The sequence below is a fragment of the Rhinopithecus roxellana genome, chromosome 7 (assembly GCF_007565055.1).
Source record: "Rhinopithecus roxellana isolate Shanxi Qingling chromosome 7, ASM756505v1, whole genome shotgun sequence".
NCBI lineage: Eukaryota > Metazoa > Chordata > Mammalia > Primates > Cercopithecidae > Rhinopithecus > Rhinopithecus roxellana.
Window position 1 is genome coordinate 4,008,216 of NC_044555.1, and position 22,201 is coordinate 4,030,416.

The 22,201-nt window shown below is 33.7% G+C and overlaps 1 protein-coding gene across 3 annotated transcripts in view; it reads right to left on the bottom strand.

Moving 5' to 3' along the window:
* DMD (dystrophin) overlaps positions 1–22,201 on the bottom strand; it is a 2,245,117-nt gene that overhangs the window by 2,038,397 nt on the left and 184,519 nt on the right. For all 3 annotated transcript variants that reach the window (XM_030933724.1, XM_030933725.1, XM_030933726.1), the window contains exon 2: positions 13,460–13,521. In XM_030933724.1, coding sequence (XP_030789584.1) covers positions 13,460–13,521 — 62 coding nt within the window. The remainder of the gene's footprint in view (positions 1–13,459; positions 13,522–22,201) is intronic.

Below are 22,201 nucleotides of genomic sequence, written 5' to 3' on the forward strand. Positions count from 1 at the left end.
TTATATCTGTAAATTGGGATCCATTACTGCTGCTTGCAATTGTTTTTCTTGAATTAGTTTATCTTGTCTGGTTGCAATAGCTAATATTTTCAACACAATGTTAAGTATTAATGGAGGTAGTTGTAGTACTCATATGGTTTTCCTGTCTTTATCCAGAATGCATCAGATGTTTCTCCTTTTGGACTTTACATACACACACATACACACACACACACACACACACACATATGTCAACAAATGTATTCAATTATTCTGTTTTATATTAAATGTATATTAATCACGAAATAGTTTTTAATTTGATCAAATGTTAGTATCTCACACTTAAATATAAATCAAAAGCTAAGATCACTTGTCGTTTGAGGAATGACTTCAATAACGAGAAACAGTTCCTCAAAATAAAACAAATAAGAACAAATGGGAAGAAAACAGAAAACATGAGCAATGAAAGCAGAAGAGAATTATGGGAAAATTATAATTGAAGTTCACAGAAAGGAGAGAAATAATTGTATTTTATAAAACAAGGTCATGATAATATAAAAAAAGAACAAAAACACCTATAATTGACATCCTATTTAGTGATGAGAAAATGAAAACTTTCTCAGGAAGAACAGGAACAAGACAAAAATATCTCTTACCATTCCTTTTCAACATCATACTGAAAGTCCTAACTAATGCAATAAGACAAAAAAAATGGACAGATCTATTGGAATGTAGAAATGAAGCTGTATTTCTTCACAGATGACATGATCATCTATGTAGAAAATCTGAAAGAATCAAAAAATAACTCCTGGAAATAATAAGCAATTGTAGCAAAGTTGCAGGATACAAGATTAATATACAAAATTCAATTGTTTCTTGTATACCAGCAATGAACAAGTGGAATTTGAAATGTAAAACACAATGCCATTTCCACTAACATTTTCAAAAATAAAATACTTAGGGATAAATCTTTAAAAAGTACAAGATCTTTACAAGAAAGCCGCAAAACTCTGATGAAAGATATCAGAAGAACTAAATAAATGGTGAAATATTCAGTGTTCATGGATAGAAAGACTCAATATTGTAAAGAAGTCAGTTCTTCTCAAGTTGATCTATAGATTTAATGCAATCCCAATCAAAATCCCAGCAAGTTAACTTACCTCATACAGACAAACTGCCTCTAAAGTTTATATGAAAGGGAAAAGACCCAGAATAATCCACACAGTATTGAATGAGAAGAACAAAGTTGCAAAACTGACACTATCTGGCTACGAGACTTACTATGAATAGACAGAAATCAAGAAAGTGTATTGGCAAAATAATACACAAATACATCAACAGTACAGAATAAAGAGCGTGGAAACAGACCCACATAAATACAGCTTACTGATCTTTCACAAAGGGGCAATGGCAATAGAGTGGAGAAAAGATAGCCTTTTCAACAAATAGTGCTGAAACAACTGGACATCTACATGCAAAAATATGAATGTAGACATAGACTTTGCACACTATTAGATGTGAAGAGAGACAAAGATCACATTACCACTACTGGATTTACAAGTTAATATTCACTGATTGTACACACACACAATGCTAGAGACACCTGTATCATCTCTCGTTGTTTCTTATTTTTTAATAGAGATACATTTATTTATTTTTGTCCTTGAAGATAAATTTTAGGAGTTGACAATAAATACTCTTTCCATAAAAACATACTAAAACTAAAATTATTTTCAGTGATTTCCCATGGGAAATTTACCTATACTTTGCCACCAAACCCTCTCCTGCAATAGTCTTTCTTATCCCGGTAAATAACCATCCCATCCTTCCTTTTGCTCAAGCTAAAACTGTTTTTCTCCACTCTCTCAATCTCCATTTTTAGTCCATCAGCAAACCCTGTTACATCTACTTTCAAAATGTATCCAAAATTTGATCATTTCTCCCCAGATCCATGGACACCAACCTAATCCTAGCCACACACACACCCAGCCTTCATCACTACTTTATCCTCTAACTCACCTCTCTACTTCTATCTTTGCATCCTACATTCTAACTTACATTATTTCTGGCTACTGTTCAGAACTCTCAAAATCTCCTAATCTCCCACAATGTACAAGCCAAGACCTTTACAATGGTCAATAAGGCCCTACCTGATTTGTCCTAATACCACTCCACTTGTAGCTCCTACTGCTCTTCCTCAGTCACTCTGCATCAGCCATCTTGATTCTTGTTGTCCCACAGACACGCACTCTCTCCTCAGAGTGTACATATTCTTCCCTCTGCCTAGAACTCTCTTCTCCAAGACACCTGCAAGATTCACTCCTTTCCTTCCTTCAGGTTTTTTGTATGCCTCTTAAGTGAGGCTTTTCCAGGACCTACTACATAAAATAGCAACCTACCCCTTGAAATATCCCTATTCTACCCTTGTCTTGCTTTATTTTTTTCTCTTAGCACTTGTCACTTTCTGAAATTCTATATTCTTGTTGCAGAGAGAAAAAACAAACAAGTTGACAAATACAGAGAATGTCAGATAGTTTGCTAAATGTTTCCTTCTTTGATTTAGCTCGCTAGCTAATAGGGCCCTACGATTAAATGGACTTGATCTCTTAACTGTTATATTCAAAACAATAGAGCACCTGATAGGAAATAGGTAGTGAATGTAGACTTCATGTATATTTCTGTCAAAGCATGTTTCCTTAAATATAAATTATTTGTAAAGGATAAGAACTTCAAGTACAGATATAATACTCAAAATATTTATTCTCTGACTGACGTAATAACTGCAGGTAATTTAAATAGAACTAGTTCCTATGAAAAGTACTCTCCATAGACCTTGTAGATTGAAGACATTTTTTTTTTCCTTTGGGCCAGGTGAACTAAATCAAAGAAAGAAACTTTTAGCAAATTCATCTGCAACTCTCATTTGTTCTTATTAAAAGACAGCTAATGCTAAACCAAAGAGTGACTTCACACATTTCTAATGAAAAGGTCTCTCAGTTTGCATTCATCACCTGGCCACAATTCTGGACAAGACTGAAAGTGATCGCTTGTTTATAGATCACTTTTTGTCTATTTTTACTGTTACTTATCTCTGCATATAGAACTGGTACAGTGAAATTAGCTAAATTGGGATACAATAAAGCAAAGCCCTTTAAAAAACCATACTCTGCCTTTTATGTTCCAAGATACACACAGGTCTGACCTCCATGTGCATTATTACAAGAGAGGTTTCTACAGTTGAGCTTATATCAATACATTACTGTCAGACTAGATCTTAATTCTTTGTGTTCTGGCTACCATGATCATAATTTGAAATATAATTCTAGGAATCCATAGGAATCTTGGTAAGGTTAAAAATTCAATGCCCTTAAGTGAAGCACAGAGGAAGACCTTCAGAGTGTCACTAGAATGAAATCCTTCTGCTGAAGCAAAGTGAAACACAAAAGAGAGATGAAAAGACTCTGTATGCCAATTGGAAATGTTTTATTCCTAAGAAAAATATACATTTGCCCATGAAAGGATTGCAGTGAAAGACATTTGCAGATACAGTCAACAGTAATGCCTCAACAAACTGTTTTTTCTAAACTTTGAACTCAATTATATTAATATCTTTATTCATCGCCTATCTGCCCTGAAACACAAAATAACTGGGATTTAAAAAAAAAAAAACATATATATATATATATATATATGTGTGTGTGTGTGTGTGTGTGTGTGTGTGTGTGTGTCAATCAGATAAGTATTTTTAAGTCTTATAACCTAAAACAACTACATATTATATTACATATATATGTATATATATGTGTGTGTATATATATACACACACACACATTTAAAAAAATAGGTATAGGTTGAGCCTTCCAAATCCAAAAATTCCAAATCCAAAATGTTCCCAAATCAGAAATCTTTTGAGCACTGACATGAAACACAAAGAAAATGCTCGTTGGAGCATTCTGGATTTCAGATTTTTGGATTTGAGATGATCAACCAGTAAGTATAATGCAAATACTCCAAACAAAAATCCAAAATTTGAAACATTTGTAGTTTCAAACATTTTGGATGAAGAATGCTCAATTAGTATCAGATTGATCGATTTTGAGTCTTTTAACTCGTTCAGTTTTTGAGTATAGTCCCCACAAGATAAATCCCAATTTAAATCAAGTACTTGCAGTGATTCTCAACTGGAAAAAAGTCATTCCCCTTTGAGGGTTCAATAAATTCCTCAGTGGGGTTTCCTCAAACATTCTCTACTACAGACTGATTAAATTACTGAAATTCTAACACTGTGGTTCTCAAAGTGTGGTTCTTTGGCCGCCAGCATCAGCATCACCTGAGAACTTGTTAGAAATCCAGATTCCTAGGTCCCACCCTAGACATCTGGAATTAGAAACTCTGACTATGGGCCCCAGCAATCCATGTTTTTTTTTTTTTTTGAGATGGAGTCTCGCTCTGCCGCCCAGGCTGGAGTGCAGTGACTGGATCTCAGCTCACTGCAAGCTTCGCCTCCCGGGTTCACGCCATTCTCCTGCCTCAGCCTCCGGAGTAGCTGGGACTACAGGCGCCTGCCACCTCACCCGGCTAGTTTTTTTGTATTTTTTAGTAGAAACGGGGTTTCACCATGTTAGCCAGGATGGTCTCGATCTCCTGACCTCGTGATCCGCCCGTCTCGGCCTCCCAAAGTGCTGGGATTACAGGCTTGAACCACCGCGCCCGGCGGCAATCCATGTTTTAACACACTTTCTAGGTAATTCCAATGTGTTTTGCTGCACCATTTTGGAGTGTGCATGGTATCAAACAACTCTACAAAAATGGTAACCTGCTTGCTTTTTCATTTTAGGACTCTATGTCTATTGCCAAATATAAAGGGTAGACTTCAGACCAAATTTTACATGAAGCATTAGTGGTGGTGGGGCAGTCTAATTCTTCTATCATTGTCTATTGTTTTAGAGCTTCACAGTCTTCAATGAGAAGTTGCAAATTAACATGACTAAGCCATTATCTTATTGTTAGCTCATCCAGCCCCACAAAAATATAATTCTTTAAGAATGGCATTATATGCCCTCTCACAACCTCTCTTCTTCACTCCTAAAGATCTCCCTTGCTACTACTCACCTGACAAGTCATACTTCTTCGATTATTACATATTTCTACGTGCAATTCCTGCTGCCTTCATCTTTCTTGAAATTGTCTCTGCGTAGACAACACCAGATTAAATGTCACCATCTTTTAAAAAGCTGTTATCCTCTCCAAGCAATTAGTCATTCTGTCTTCTGTTCCCACAGCATCTCTATTACCTTAAAGATTATGTTTTATTTTAATTATTTGTTGATGCAACTGCTTCCTTTCTCAGATGATAATCTCTTGGAGAGGGAAAACCATGTTGGGTTGTGCCTTCATCACTGTATGACAGTGTGATAAGCACATAATTGACATTCAATAAGTATTTGTTAAATGTTGAAAGGTTATTTAGTAAACATGTATCTCTGATAGGATCGTACCAGAGTGTCAATTGTTCTTTCCAAAATAAAAATACATCACTAATGTCAATACGTGTTGTTTTGCTAGAAAGCAAAATAAAATCAGATAAATAATGAATTGGTCCATCAGCCATAGAGATTTTTTTTTTTTCTAGCAACAATCATGCTAATTGGTAAATATTTACATATGCAAGCTAAGTATGCTTGGCACTGAGACCACTCCATACAATATAGGTGTAATCAGTAATTCCAATTTTCTTGTATTTCAGGACATGGTAACTTAGAGACCAGAACATTTACCTTCTAAAAGGAATTGTCAAGATCTCAGTAACACTGGGTTGATAAACAACAACATATTTCCAAGAAACTTCTTTACTATTAACAATAAGTGATTTGTCTTTCATTGAAAACAGTGACACCTATCACAATCCATTTTTGTCTCACTAACTGAGTAATATCCTTTGTTACTCAGGTACTTTGCAAAGATTGTTTCAGGAAAACATTCAAGGGAATGGTTCTCAGTAGATTAAACCATTTAGTATAATCATCTTGATTCCAAACACAAACACATCATTCTACAAGTCATCTTAACACCAAGTGTAGTACATGCCAGTAAAGTGGTATTTTGATGTTCATATAAAACTATTTTAAGTTAATATTCACATTGTCATTCACACACAATAATTTGTTTATGAGTAGTAGAAATAAAAAGCAATATTTGAAAATGAAAATATTCAGTTTAGATAACTATACTGAAAACTAAGATTACTTTACTCACCAAAATGCAGTAGGCAAAAATATTAACATTTAAAGCACAAACAATTCTTGACTTAAGATACTTTGACTTCATAATAGTGCACAGTGATACACATTTAGTAGAAATTGTATTTTGAGTACCCATACATGCATTCTGTGTTTCACTTTCAGCACAGTATTCAATTACATGAGCTAGTTTTATTATAAAATAGGTTTTGTGCAAAATGACTTTGCCCAACTCTAGGACAGTGTTAAGGGATCACATTTCAAGGAGGGTAAGTTAAGCTATGTTGTTTTGTAGGTTAGGTATATTAAAGGCATTTTTAACTTGTGATATTTTCAACTTATGATGGGTTTATAGGGACCTAACCACACAAGTTGAGGGGCGTCTGTATTAGAAATCATTCAGAAAGAATCAACTAAAAAAGTCCCTAAACAAGGGTTGCATTTTGGGGTTATTAAACATTCAAAGGTGGATTAAAGCCTCTGTTAGTAAGCAAGCATTTAATATCGCCTATTATTGAGTCTTCACTGTCTCCAGCCCCCCTGCCTGCTTCTCATAGGACTTACCAACTTTATGATGTGTCCCAAAAATGCATCATTGGGTAGGTGGGATTGTTGTCCCAACAATAATAGGTATGGAAATATCATGAGTTTTAGAGTCCATTTTCTTGGGTTCTAGCTTCATCTCTTCCATTTACTGTGAGCAAGTCACCTAAATTCACATTTTACTCATCCTGAATACTTGACTCATATGATTATTGGAGCAAGTAACCATATACATATAATTTTCAGTAGGATTATTAACATGATGGTATACACAAACAAAAAGTTCCCAATCCTCACTATTTCTGAAACGAGATTTCTATAAGTTTCCTGTATCAATATTCATCTCTCCAAAATAATTGCACCAAATAATTCAATTGTTACCAAAGTCTTATACAGGCTGCTCATCAGCATCCAGAGACATAATTCACTGTATGTCATCTCCTCTAATGATTTAATTCTTCCTATTATCAGATAAAAAGAAACAGGAAGCCAGGGGCACAGGAGTCATTTCAGATCTATGTAAAACCTTTCAAGGCACAATAGCTCTGCTCGATTTCTTCTGTTAAAGCAGGCACATTGTACAATAGCTATATATAAATGTGTTAGTTATATACAGATTTAGAATTAACTTACACAATGGAAAGGTACATATATATTGCTACCTCCCTCACTGAAATAATGTTTTGCCACTTTGTCCCAGTATCATCCTTCTATTAAAAAAAAGTCTAGGCTTATTTTAAATATATAACATGCTTACTGGGTGCATGTATATGTGTGTGTGTGCATGTGTGTTTGTGTGTGTGTGTTTGTGTGTACGTGTTGAGGACATGAATTGGCATACAGAGTGTAGTAGGATAATAACACATGAATAAATGCTCTTCTGTGTTAAAACAAGGCATGGCATTGTGGACAAGCTGTCCTTTATGCAATCATGTTTACTTGGCTATTAAGCATATCAGCTATGACCAAAATGCACTGAAAACCAGGACAGTTACAGTATTCTGGACTCTACCTGGCCATTCAGAATGGAAGTGGGAAGAAGCAGAAGAATGCAAAATGTTATGGAGATTGAATTTCTCACCAGTCAGATTGTTGGGGTTACTAGTTGCTGTAGGAACAGATTCATCCAATGTAGAGAAACAAGGAAATACGGTTTATTACAAACTAAGTTGCAGAATTAAAATTCATGTGTGTTTCAATAACATCCTGAAATTATAGAGTTAGGAACACAATGATTACAACTAAAATGACATGTTCTCAAGAAGACCAGATGAGAGCATGGAAAATAATAGAAGTAAATAAGAAGGAGAGATTCAGTAGAAAAATATTCATAAATATATGCATTTTTTAATTCAATTCAGAAAATATGTTACATAATGACAAAAATGGGACTATTTTGTGTTCATATGATTTGCTATTCATAATGCCCTTTTAATATATGTTTTGTTACAAGTAGGCATGAACTACTCAGAGAGTTTCAATTTTATATTTACCTTTTCAAATAAATTAAAGTATGGATATAACGTTTTCTCCTAAGGTAGAGAGTGGTGTAAAGAAGCCTGCTTTATCAAAAAATAATGTGCTGGTGGGGTTGCGGAGAAAATGGAATACTTATACACTGTTGGTGGGAGAGTAAATTAGTTAAACCGTTGTGGAAGTCAGTGTAGTGATTCCTCAAAGAGCTAAAAACAGAACTACCATTCAACCCAGCAATCCCATTATTGGGCATATACCCAGAGAAATATAAATCATTTTATTACAAAGACATGGGCATACATATGTTCACTGCAGCACTATTTACAATAGCAAAGATGTAGAATCAACCCAAATGCCCATCAATGATAGACTGGATCAAGAAAATGTGGTACATATACACCATGGAATACTATGCAGCCATAAGAAAGAATGAGATCATATCCTTTGCAGGGACATGGATGGAGTTGGATGCCATTATCCTTAGCAAACTGATGCAGGAACAGAAAACCAAGTACTGCACATTCTCACTTATAGGTGGGAGCTAAATGATGAGAACACATGGACACACAGAGGGGAATAACACACACTGGGGCTTATTGGAGGGTGGAGGGTGGGAGGAGGCAGAGGATCAGGAAAAATAATTAATGAGTCCTAGGCTTAATATCTGGGTGATGAAATAATCTGTACAACCAACCCCCATGACACAAGTTTACCTATATAACAAACCTGCACATGTACCCCTGAACTTAAAGGTTAAAAACAGAAAGCCTGCTTTACTGACTCACAAGTTTAGTGTTAATTTACACTACATCATGCTTATCATGCTGGCTAAAAGGTAAATTAAAAATAAACCTTGCAAAAAGTATGTCATGTCAATTTATTTTATCACATAATGCTGTTCAAAGAGGGCGAGTCCTGGCTTTTTAATGTAGACATATACGTTGTGGCAATGAAGAGGTAAATTAACTATTGTGGCAGGCGAGGTCTCACTAATACAGGCCTCCATAACAACTGTTTCAGCACTGACTGGGTGGTAAAGTTAAATATTAAAAGCTGATAGAGCCAGTGCTCTTATACAAAGGCTGGAAGGTAACAAAAGTCCGCCAAGAGTTTTGCCCAAGCCTTTCCTGGGCCTTGAAGCATGACAAGATACCTTAACAGGACCCTTTTAGGATTAACAAAGTTTTATTGGGGGTCTGAAGAGACTCCCCAGGCCTCCACAAATAAGTTTACTGGGGGTCTGAAGGAACTCCCCCAAACTCCATGATTTATCAGGAGATAAGATAAGGGTAATCATCCCAGCACCTGGACCCATTTAGATTAAGTAAATTTACTGAGTGTCCAGAGGAAGGTCTTCAGGAGTCAGATCTTAGTTATAGATTAGAAGAAGTAAATCACTTATATCTTTAGACGAATGCACACTTACATGTAGACATATAGTGTGGAAGATATATAAGCTCTGGAAAACTTTGTAATTTTGAGTTGGTCTGGGGATAATTTCCAGGCCTTCTCCCTGTAACCAGTTACAGAAATAAAAACTCCCTCCTTTTCCAGTTCACCTGCATCTCCTTACTGGGCCACAAGGATAAGCAGCCCAACCCTCAGTTTGGTCCAGGAACACTATCATCATATCATGGGCTTTTGTGAAGACATTAAACAAAACTAATTATACATTTCTACTTCATTTAAGTCAAATATGCATACTATGTTGGAAAAAAGTCAGACAGAAGAGTGAAGTATGGAAATAATGATGATCATTAAATTCAGTATAGGATCAAAACCATCATATCACTCATTGGGAGATAGTTTATCTCTCTCAATTGATCTAGCAGTAAATATTTTTTCCATAAAAATTTTCTCAAATACAAACATCAAGCACATTTTATGGTTAAATTATTTTTGGTCATGATTTCAAAACTATACTTTCCTTTAATAAGCCTGCATGGATGAGCATGATTTTTATAATGCAAATTATATTTGCCATAGAGTATATACTAGGATTTTTAAAGGATTATAACATATCAATAAATTACATGGAAAGAATATATACCCTGAATTAATCTTATCTAGAAATGGCTTTGTGTTTATGTGGAGATAAATATTGTTCAGTTATCTCTATATAATAGATGTGACAAATCACATTCTAGTAGAATTTTTTGGAATCGAAGGTTAATAGAAGACTCATTTTAAAAAGAGAGGGCTTATTTTTAAAATGGTACTGGGAAAGTGAAAAATCAGTTAGATTAGACACATTTGGCTTCAAATGATGCCACAACAACAAGGATACATTTAATCACATTTATTTCCTTAAAATATCCCTTCCGTAGCTTTACAAAATAACAAGGAAATATTTTGTTGTCTCTCTATAATTTACAAATATTATATAAATGTGTATATAAAAGGCAATGAAAAATTATCATCTGTCTGTGTGGTAAATTAGACACAGACAGACATTAATATGACTATAAAAATGAATATGCATTAGGTTTATTAGTGAGGCATTTTTATAGTTATATGAATGTGTCTGTGCCTGTGTCTAATTTACCACACAGGCAGGTAATTTTTCATTGTCTTTTTTCTCTTTTTAAAGTCTTCTTCAGCACAATTTTTCCACTCAGTTTTTCTTCTGTTTCTAAATTTACCATAGATTTAATGATTTGTACTACTGACCTAGTGTATTTATTCTGTATATGTAGTGCACTAGTAATAAACAGTGAGATTATATAGAAGATATACATTCCTGCCTTTGACAGGCTCACATTTTAGAGCTTTCTTCATAAAGGTTACCAGATTCCCTCTAGCTCAGATTACTGCTTTCTCAGACCACCCACACTGTGCCCACTCAGTTCTACTCCATTTAGAAATTAACCAAAAACTCCCAAATAACTGTGCAGGCTCTATGAGATCAGGAGATTCCACTTCAACTAATTTGTGTATCCTACAGGGCTAGAATTCTGCTGAAAGGCATACGCAGCGACGCAATAAATTGCCAAATGATGATATATATCACGATTATGTTTATCTTTTGGTATCACCAAGTGACTTAAACTGAATCAACAAGCTTCCTCTAAATTCCCATCTTCTTCAAAAGTGTCTAAAACAATGTAGTCACTTGCCTAAGTTTTGACAGAAAAGAGTAAGGGGAAAAAGATTCTTTTCAAGTTCTCAAAATTAGAAGTTAGTGCACATGTATATACACATTTTACCTTTAAATAAGTTTTCTCCTCTGTCTTTGTAAACTTTTATTTCTATTTCTGACACCTAGGATATGCTTGATAATAGAATTTCTGTACTTGAAAGAATGGTGATTCTTCTGATCAATTATAACAGACTTAGGGAGAACATTTGTAATATAACTGAAAAGTGTGAGTTGAATTAGAGGATGCAAATATTTGGGAAGAAAACAGTAAATTAGAGGATGCAAATATTTGGGAAGAAAACACATATATGTGAATATTTTACAGTTTTAAGATATGGGCATTCATAAGGACAGAAAAAAATATACCGAATTGCTCTAAGGCAGTGCTAACAACATACAAATAGAGGATGGACTGAATATCAAGCTTTGATTTGTATATTAACAGGTGAGTTATGATAAATGATAATGGAAAAGGTTAATGCACAGAGTGAAGATCTATTTCAATTCGTGGGAATGAGGATACACAGTACTTGTCATGTTTACACACCTTTTAAAAATTACTCTGATTCAATGCAAAGATTCACAGTATTGTCACATTTATTATTTCAGGAAATGTCTTCACAATTCTGATTTGTCTGTATGTTTGTTTGAAAATATATCTTGTCTGCTTCAGAATTCCAAAACTTAAAAATGTAAATGATGCCAGTATATACAGCAATTAAACCATATATACCTATCTTATAAATATTCCGAGAATTATGAATACCTATCCTAAATATCCTGGGTTTATTTTTTATTTATTCTTCTCGATTTGTGTTGTTATATTTTATTTCATTTAGCTAAAAAAGTTGAGGATTTAAAAAACATTTTTAAAATATATATTTCACTTTATGTCTATAATAGAAATTTATTATTAATTCAGCAAGTAAATAAAATGAACTTTTATTAGTTAAAATTCAGTAAGTTATATTAAAGAGTACATGGCAACATTCTGCTACCAAATACCACAAAGAATAGACAGTATTCTAAAAACGTTTGTCACAGGAAAGGGAGAACTTTTGAGATTGGATCTCCTAGTCGATTGTTTTGGATCCATTATCATGATTTTTACAAAATCAGACCGATAGAGGGAGTAATTCATAGCTATTAAGAGTATCAGGCATTTTACCAGAAATTTTCACTTTTAGTGACTCTTTAAATCATTACAATAAGAAACAAAATATCCATTATCAAAACTATGCCTCTCTTAAAGCTTTGGCTTTAAGGGCCATATTTTATTAGCTTTATTTTTCCATTATCTAGATTTGATGTTTCAATTAAGCAATCAATATATACATATACAACCATTCATGATGGAAACATAAGAAAACTGACTCACCAAACATTTGATTGATTTACCCAAATTGAGAATAATAATTAAAATGCAAGTCTTTTAAACCTTGACATACCAATAAACCTCCATATATTGTATTCCTAATACTACTTTTCAGGGTAAGAATATCTTGCTCTGTGTTCACCTATAATCATCTAGAGTTGTGCTATTGATTAGAAGTTGAGTTGTATTTGCAAAATAAGTAAATATTAAGAGTATGGATCGATGACTGCAGAAAAACAAGATGAACTTATTGCCTTTAATTATTTGAAATATGTTCTAAATTATAGTGGCATAATACACCCAAAGTGATTATATTGTTTTTCTTGAACTTGGTAAAGACGAAGAGGGACAAAAAAATAATTTTCACAACAAAAATCCCTCATATCTTCTTCTACTGTGTGACATATTCTAGCTACTTGATGGAAGGTTGCTGCTATAACCTCTGATGACTCATGTCATTAAAGAAACTCACATTGTCAAGAAGAATCCAAGACATACATTTTATATGATTAAATCGTGTATCTTTGCCATATCTTCTGCTGCTTACTCCTTAAATAAGAGTGAACATAACATTCCCAGATTTGGACAGCTAAAATAAAATGACAGTATGAGAAAAATAACACGAATTTTTAAGATACACAGGTACATAGTCCATTTTGAAAATTTCACAACTTAGATCTTAAAAGTAAAGTAACAAACCATTCTTACCTTAGAAAATTGTGCATTTACCCATTTTGTGAATGTTTTCTTTTGAACATCTTCTCTTTCATCTAAAATGCAAAATAAAAAAATAAAAGTTAGGAAGCAACTTTAAATATAATTCTTATTTTACAACCAAAGTAACTTTCCATTATTATGTGTTAATGTTATTTTACCTTTAGTATTACATTCATTGATAAATGGAATTAAACATGAGTGATGCTGGTTCGGGGCATCCAAATTAAAATTATATCTGAAACATGGCCAGGTGCGGTGGCTCACACCTGTAATCCCAACAGATTGGGAGGCCGATGAGGACGGATCACTTGAGGCCAATAGTTTGAGATCAGTCAGGCCAACATGGCGAAATCCCATCTCTACGGAAAATACAAAAATTAGCCAGGTATGGTGTCATGCGCCTGTAATCCCAGCTACTTGGGAGGCTGAGGCAGGAGAATCATTTGAATCCAGGAGGTGGAGGTTGCAGTGAGCCGAGATCATAGCACTGCACTCCAACCTGGGCAACAGAGCAAGATCCTGTCTCAGATTTGTAGTATCTGAAAAATAATTAACATGACCAAACCCATAGTCATTCAAATACTGTACGACTAGAGAAAAAAAGTCTCATCTGAATAATAATATGTATTCCCCAGTTATGAATAGATACTCCAGTATAATTAAAAGAAACTCGCAGCTGTCATTTACTCTGAAAAACTGTTTTGGAGGCTTTCCCCATGCTATCCACCCGACCATGTAGAAATGATTATTCCTTCCTTTGCAGCATCTACATTCTCTAACATGGGCCTGCTCTCACTTTGGAAGAGGTTTCCTGATGAGCAGGAGCATGGTTTAGTTATCTTTGCTTCCCAGAGCTTAGCACACTGTCTGAACAAATTAAGAGCTCAGAAAATAAATTTGACAAATACGTGAATGCTTTAAGGGAGGGGAGACTCTACAACTCTAAAATTTCTAGGACCTCTTTTCATCTAAAAGTCAGAAAATTTCAAATAAAAATGCAAATGATACTCTTCATGGCCTACATATAAATACTCAAAGAAAAAAACCCCAAGGATTTATACTAAGGGATTAGGGAGAAAAATTATTAAAAAACAGCTTCACAGAATTCATGTTTCTACAAATGATCTTTTTGTCCCTAAACTGGAAATGAGTATTAAGTCAAATGGACAGAAAAATCATCAGTCTTGATATATTAAAATGTTTTTCTCCAAGCCAAAGACTATTTTTTAATTATTGTAAATATAATCATATTAATGTTCAGTAAATGAATGCATCTGAGAGATATTTAAAATTGATAAATTTTATGTTTTATTTACTTGGATCAAAAGAACTGTTCTTGAAATGCCCTTTACAAAGTAATCATATTTGCTGTCATATTTTTTCAGTAGTAAATCTCCATTGCCTCTCTTAAAAACATGATAAGGAATCACTTTCTCATAACAAATATATGCATGCACTAAAAATATCTGTTTATCTCTAAATCACAATATTAATCTATAAGTAGATTCCTTTAATCAATATGAGAAATAACAGTGAATACATAAATTTCAAACTGTCATCTTAAGTGAGAAATTTTATTTAGCATTACAAATACATTTTTATTATTTAATTGTGTTATTCCCAGAAGCTTCTATATATATGGTCAATATCAACATTATTCATATGGTATATAATTAATCTTAGCTACAATATGGAAGTATTTCCTTTGTTGACAAGGGTGAATAAATAAAAACAGACAGTAATAGTTTTCAAACCTATTCTAGCTTCCTTCAAATCTTTACTTTCATAAAATTAATACTAACCCTTGCAAAATAATTTTAAAAAGAAATGGAACATTTCAAAATGGTCAAAATTAAACCATCTTTATTGACTTTCTGGAGGAAGATTGGTCAATACATCTATTTATCAATAGTATATACATATATTCCTAAAAGCAAATGACCTCATTTGCAATTCCACTTATTTTTCCTACATGTGCATGCATACCTTCTGTCAGAAAGCAGAGAGTAAATGAGTCAGTTGAAAGCATACATTCAGATGTCTTTGAAACATACCCCAAACCCTCTGCCAAAAGCTCATATGAGGTCTTTTGAAGTGATTTAATCTAGAGGCTTTTAAGTGAAAAATACGGAGTAGAACAACATTTTTATTCTTTTCAGTTATATGAACAAGGAGCATTTTTTAGGTAAGCATCGAAGGCAGCACAAAAACCTTGACATTATGTGCAAAATGTTACGTATCTACTGTGTAAATAACACTAAATGTGAGCTTCAACATATAAACATCTTCGCTGGCTGTCCTCTCTTACCGTTATGTCTTTAATACAAGAAAAATATGTCTTCAATGAATTATTGTTTTATTTTGGTATAGTAGCATATATTTTCTTCAACATAATAATTATTAATATAATTAATTGTATTATTATAATAAAATGTATAACAATCTTTAGTGTCTTACTATTCATAAAGTTGTTTTAATTATGTCATCTCAATCTGTATGTAATTTACTACTTTATACATAAACACAAGTTGAGAAGGAATAAAGCTATTAAGTGACAGAAATGAACTCGATATAGATTTTCTGAATCAAAGTTCATGGCTTTTCACATTGACCAGATATCTATCATTTACATTATAATTGCATAATTAACAACACAGAATACCATAAGATAATCAGAGTCACAAAAGGTGAACATATTAACACAAATGCAAAATAACCATGAAATCAGAGCTTCTATTTTGAACAACTCAAGGAGGTTTCGTGTATGTTGTAACCTATGTGAATAGCGTCCTGGAATTTTGCAATGCATAACTTATATGTCTGTATGAACTGATCTAGAACTGAATAATGAAACTTCCTTATGATACTGGATGATATGGCTGTTGATACTTCAATGAATAATGCTCTTACATTTACTAATTGATATTTGGTATTTCAATTTTCGTCTTATATATCATTATGGAAATATTTTAACATCCAAAAATCAATCAAAATTTTTGTGTCCACACTTTTAAATTCCCCATAAATATATATTTCATATAACAAAAATAATATTCTTTCTTTTTCACTTATTTTATCAAAGATACCATACAGGCTGCTCTTTCCTTTTGTTTGCTATTAGAGACTAATCACAATAAACATGTTCATGCACTCACTTCTTTTTTGTTTTTATAATTGTCTTAGAATAAATTATCAGTTCAACATTATGAAAACCTTTATGACTTTTGCTAAATATCTTTATAATACTTTCCAAGTGATCATACCCACTTCTACTGGTACCAGAAAGAATGAGATTGGGAATTATAATCTCAGCAGCAGGTATGTCATTGATAGGAGTTTTGTTGCTTTACTCTTTTGAGGTATTGCTGCTTTGTTTAGATGTAAGGAGATATTTGATGTTTGCTTTAATTCTAATTAATTTGATTACTAATGAAGTAGAACATGTTTCACTAATTTGTTTATTCTACATGTTTCTACTTTTGTCAAAATACTTGTTTATGTCCTTGCTCATGTTTCTATTTAGCATTTAATATTTAAAATTAATTGGAATGAGATAATTATATATTGGTAATTCTTAAACATTTCAAGTCATGGGCTCCATTTGACTATCTGATGAAAATAATGAACCTTCTCTACAGAAAAACGTCTACACATATATATTTGCATATAGTTTCATACAGTTCACTGACCTCCCTGCAGAAAACTCCTATTACCATAAAATCCAAGTTAACGATCACCATTGTAAACTAAGCTTACTTTTAGTCAATTAATGAACATATTTTCCCAAGTAGTCATGTGCCTTTTAATTTTTATTTCATTATGCTAAAATGTTATACTTATTTACTTGACTTGATATATTTTTATTGCTATTTGTCATAGTGCTTAAAAGTTGACTATTTTAAGTTGTATACCCTTAGTTAACCTAAAGTCACTATACATACACATCATATATATATAAATTGTTCTAGAAACTATTTTAATATGTTAACATGATGTATATTTCTGTAGTCGCATAGTCTATAGTAAAACTATAGAATATTAATGTGCAATCAGCAACAAAGCAAATGAGAAAAGAATAAAGTGATAGCTGTTTTATTACAAAATGATTATATGCTCCTGTTTAGTCATTTCAAGTAGCACATATTCTATTTCATTTCCTTTAAGGTTTGTTTACAACTGATTTTATTTTACTAATAAAAATATGCATGTGCATATTAATATGAGAGGCAAAGAAGAAAATATCTCTTAGGAAAATTTACTTGAAAACAGTTCCCTGGAGATGTCAAGAAGTGAAGAACTACTACTTCATAAATTGCAAAAACTGACCAATGTTTTATTTTATTCTCTCTATGGGAAAAACCCATATAAAATTAGCTTTCTAACATGACATAAAAATTGTACTTCCTCTCAGAAATCTTTAACCCCTTCTAATAAAGTTATTTTTATTCAGTATATGTGGCCTTTCATATTTTTTAAGATTAGTACAATGAACTTTTACCTTGTTAATAACTTTTATATTCCTTAGTCCCTCAGGAATATAAATGTGGGATATATTAAACTGCAATATTCATGATTCACAAGAGCAAGTTGCTGCAGAAGAATGATATTGGGCAAACTGAGAGAACATTAAATCTGTGGAACGGGCTTCCAGTCACTTTGCAGGACTTATGAGAATTGTGGCCTTAAAATTGCCAAACCTCAGCCTCTTTAACTGTGAAATGAGAATATTAATTGCTTTTTAACTCACAGATCTATTGACAAGATATAATGAGATCATTTACTTATGCAATAATTTATAGAATAATTATTTACAGAATGCTTACTATGTCGTGGTCATTGCACTAGTTACTGAAAATATAAACAAGATTCAGACTGGGAGAGCTCTTAGCCTAGTAGATAACAGACACATCATAGATAAATATGAAACATTTTGCATAAACAAAAATATATATAAATTTAAAGGGTATTATAGGAGCACGGAGAAAGGAATATGTAGCCACATAGGTGTTAGAAAATATATTTTGAAGAAGGTAATGGGTAGGTTGAGTTTAGAAGAACGAGAGAAAGTAAAGAAGGAATAAAGGTAGGAGGAGGATAAAGATGAATCTCACTAAGCAGACAGTAAGACAAGGACAGAGCGATAAGAAACTGAAAGTACATGCTCATTCACTATACAATTCTGTTTTGTTGCCCTCTAAAATGTGAGAAACGGAGTGGCATGGAATGAAATTGCATTGAGAGTTGGGAGCGAGATGCTGGAGAGCCTCCACAAGACCTCTTCTCTGCTATCAGATAAGACAATGTAAGTGAAAGCATTTAAAAACTGGGGGGAAAAAACAGAAAAACAGTTCTATAAACACTAATAATTATTCCCATTACACAAAGCAATTAACCATAATCTGTGCAAGAAAATAAATTTTTTTTTGACACAAGGTCTCACTCTGTCCCCCAGGCTGGAGTGCATTGGAACCATCATAGCTCACTGTAACTTCAGAGACTCCTGGGCTCTAGCAATTCTCTCAGCTCCGTGTCCTCAGTAGCTAGGACTACAGGCACACATCACCACATCTGTCTAATTTTTTTTTTCTTTTGTAAAGACGGGGTCTCCCTATGTTGCTCAGGCTGGTCTCAAACTCCTGGCCTCCATCAATCCTTCTGCCTCAGCCTCCCAAAGTACTAGGACTACAGGCATGAGCCAACACACTCGGCCTAGAAAAACACTTTTTAAATGATATTTCCTTGGGGGCTAGCTAATATGTTAATTGAATATCTTCATCCCTAATGTGACACAGAAAATGTATCTTTAAAAGGAGAAGGGAATATTAAAGTTGACACCAGTTTAGAAATACATGTAGTGAAGAAATGCAATGGGATAAGTTAATTTCACTTAAAGGAAGAACTATGAAGTAATATGGGAGGGCAATTAAGTTCAGTCTATTCTCTGCTTCCACCAAACGTGAGAAAAAAGAAAATGAAAAATATGGAAGATTAATGATAAACGTTAGATAAGGTTGTGTGGTACTTTGGAGCATTATTAAGGAAGGCAAAAAATTTAGTGCATATTTAGAAAATGGATTTACTGTGCCATTAATATTACAAAATTGCAATGCAGAGTGGAGGAGGCTGCAATGGAAAATGGTATGAAAAACACTTTCTGTTAAATCTGAGTAATAGTCTTTCATTATGGGATTTTTCTATGGCCTGAGGTGACATTAGTGGTCAGCTTATAATGAGGAGGTCTAAAATAATTAAACTTCTGCACAAAGAACAGAAGAACTGTTCATGTCAAAGATATTTCCTTATTTCCCATTCACTTTACAATCAATGTAATGCAGTCTTCACTGCTCATCATCCTACAAAAGTTGTTCTTAATAACATCACCTACATCCTTTCTCATTTCCAAGAGTGACTGTCTGGATCAGAGCTATAATCCCAGCACTTAGCATAGAATGTGTTAGGTGTTTTAAGTTAATGAAGACCAGATTTACTTTTTAGTCCTCTTCTCATTTTTCTCCTCTGCAGATATTAATTCTATTAACCTGTGGTAGGCAGAATAATGCCTCCTCAAAAATGGCCACGTGCTAATCCCTGACATCTGTGAATAAATTATGTTACATGACAAAGTGGAATTATTGCAGATAGAATTAGAGTTTCTAATTAGCTAGCTTTTGATAGGGAGATTATCCCAGATTATCTGGGTGGGCAGGATGTAATCACAAGGGTCCTTATAAGGTAGAAAGGTTGGCATAAGGGGAGAATTAGAAAACAGTATGAGAAGGCCTTGGTCCAAGGTGGCTGGTTTTGAAGATGTAGGAAGAAGGCTATGAGCCAAATAACATGGGGGTTCTCTAGAAAATGGAAAAGGCAAGGAGACAGACTCTCCCCTGAGCCCAGTAAGGTCCATTTTGGATTTCTGACCTGCAGAACTGTCTGAGAATAAATGTATATAATTTTAAGCCACTAAATTTGTGGTAATTTTATAGCAGCAATAGGAAACTAATAAATTACATTTCATATTTAAGGCTATTAAGTGACAAACGTGTACTTGACGTCTACTAGGTGGTAGGAAAACAACTGTGAGAAAGACAGTGTCTCTACCTTTTTTTCCTTCTAGCTTAGTGAGAGAAGCAGACACAAAAAAAGGATATGTTGATACAAATATACAGATAAGTTGCCTGATGAAGAAACTACAGAGTCCTGTTACAATAATACATTAAGGAAACTAACTTGAAAAATCCAGAGCTTCCTTGATGAAGTGACATCTCAGCTGAGTTTTGAAAGTTAATTAAGAGTAGAGAGACAAGTGGTAGAAAAAGAGAACTCCAGAAAATGTAAAGAGCAGGTGAAACTGTCAGGATGTGAGAGAAAGAGTATGGTCCTTTCCCAGACCTAGAGATGGTGGAGGAGGATAAAAGTGGCAGAGATGACCCTAGAAAAAGTGAAATTATCATCAACCTATTTATGAAGAGCCTGAAAATATAGCCAGAGGGCAGTTTGAAATCAAAGCAGAATTTTAAGTAGGGAAACAGCAATGTTAGGCTTGGCTCTTAGAAATAAATTTCACAGTGTAGAGAATATTTGGGGATAAATTGTAAATAAGAAGACAGATGAGCTGATTATACTTACAATCCACATGAGAAATGAGCATGGCTTGCATTAATGAGTGGCAGTGGGGCTGGAAAAGAAGTAGGTGCATTCAAGATATATTTACTGGGTAGTATTATAAGTACTAATTATTAATTATATGTGGAGTTAGGGGAGTTGGATCATGGATAATCAATGATAAAGCTAAGTTCCCTGATGGAGAAACTACAGTTCTGTTACAATCATATACTAAGAGAACTAACTTGTAAAATCCAGAGCTTCCTTGATGAGGTTACAGGCTAGATTATTCAGAATGGCATATAAGGGCCTTCAGAATTTGACTCCAGCGTACTCCTCTAAATATATTATGGATTAGGCCTGTTGGCAGTCACCCATATCCCATACCTTATGTACATCTACCAGGTCTGCCCTAGGCACACAAGCCAAATTTCTCCATAAAAAAATCATATGCTTTATTGCTTTAGTCCTTTGTTCATGCAGTCCCTAGAATGAGGACACTCACTATTAAGATCTAGTTCGAATGTGAGGGTTTTCACAATCACACTTATCTCCCTGGCATAAGTTATCAATCAATGCTTCTAATATAAACATATGTGTAGACTTTTTTCTAATTATGCATATGTGTATGTATATATGTGTGTGTTACACACATGAATACTTCAACTGTATGTGTATGGACACACAGATACTTTGTGTGTGCATTATAATTTATAAAGTGATTTCAAACATCTCATCTTGTTTATACACACACATACACACAGATAAACAGAAAATTAGTTTATTGTCTTCCAATAATGCAGCCCAAATCCCACTCATTACCTCCTAAATGTGACCACATTTAGATGGGAGAATTACTATGTCTTTGCAACTCCTGGCACCAAACATGGTATACTGAAGCAGAAATAGGTACTTAGTAAGGGTTTGTTGAATAAATCAAATGACTATTCAACACTGTAATTAAATCTCAGATCTACTAAGTCCTAGACCATTGCTTTCCCACTGCACTTCATCATACTGCTCAAACTACTCTGTTAATTATAGACCTTCTGTCACCAATTCATTTCCTAAATTATCCATTGAGCACCCATTAGACATAAAACCAATTTTTAATGACTTCCCCCAAAAATT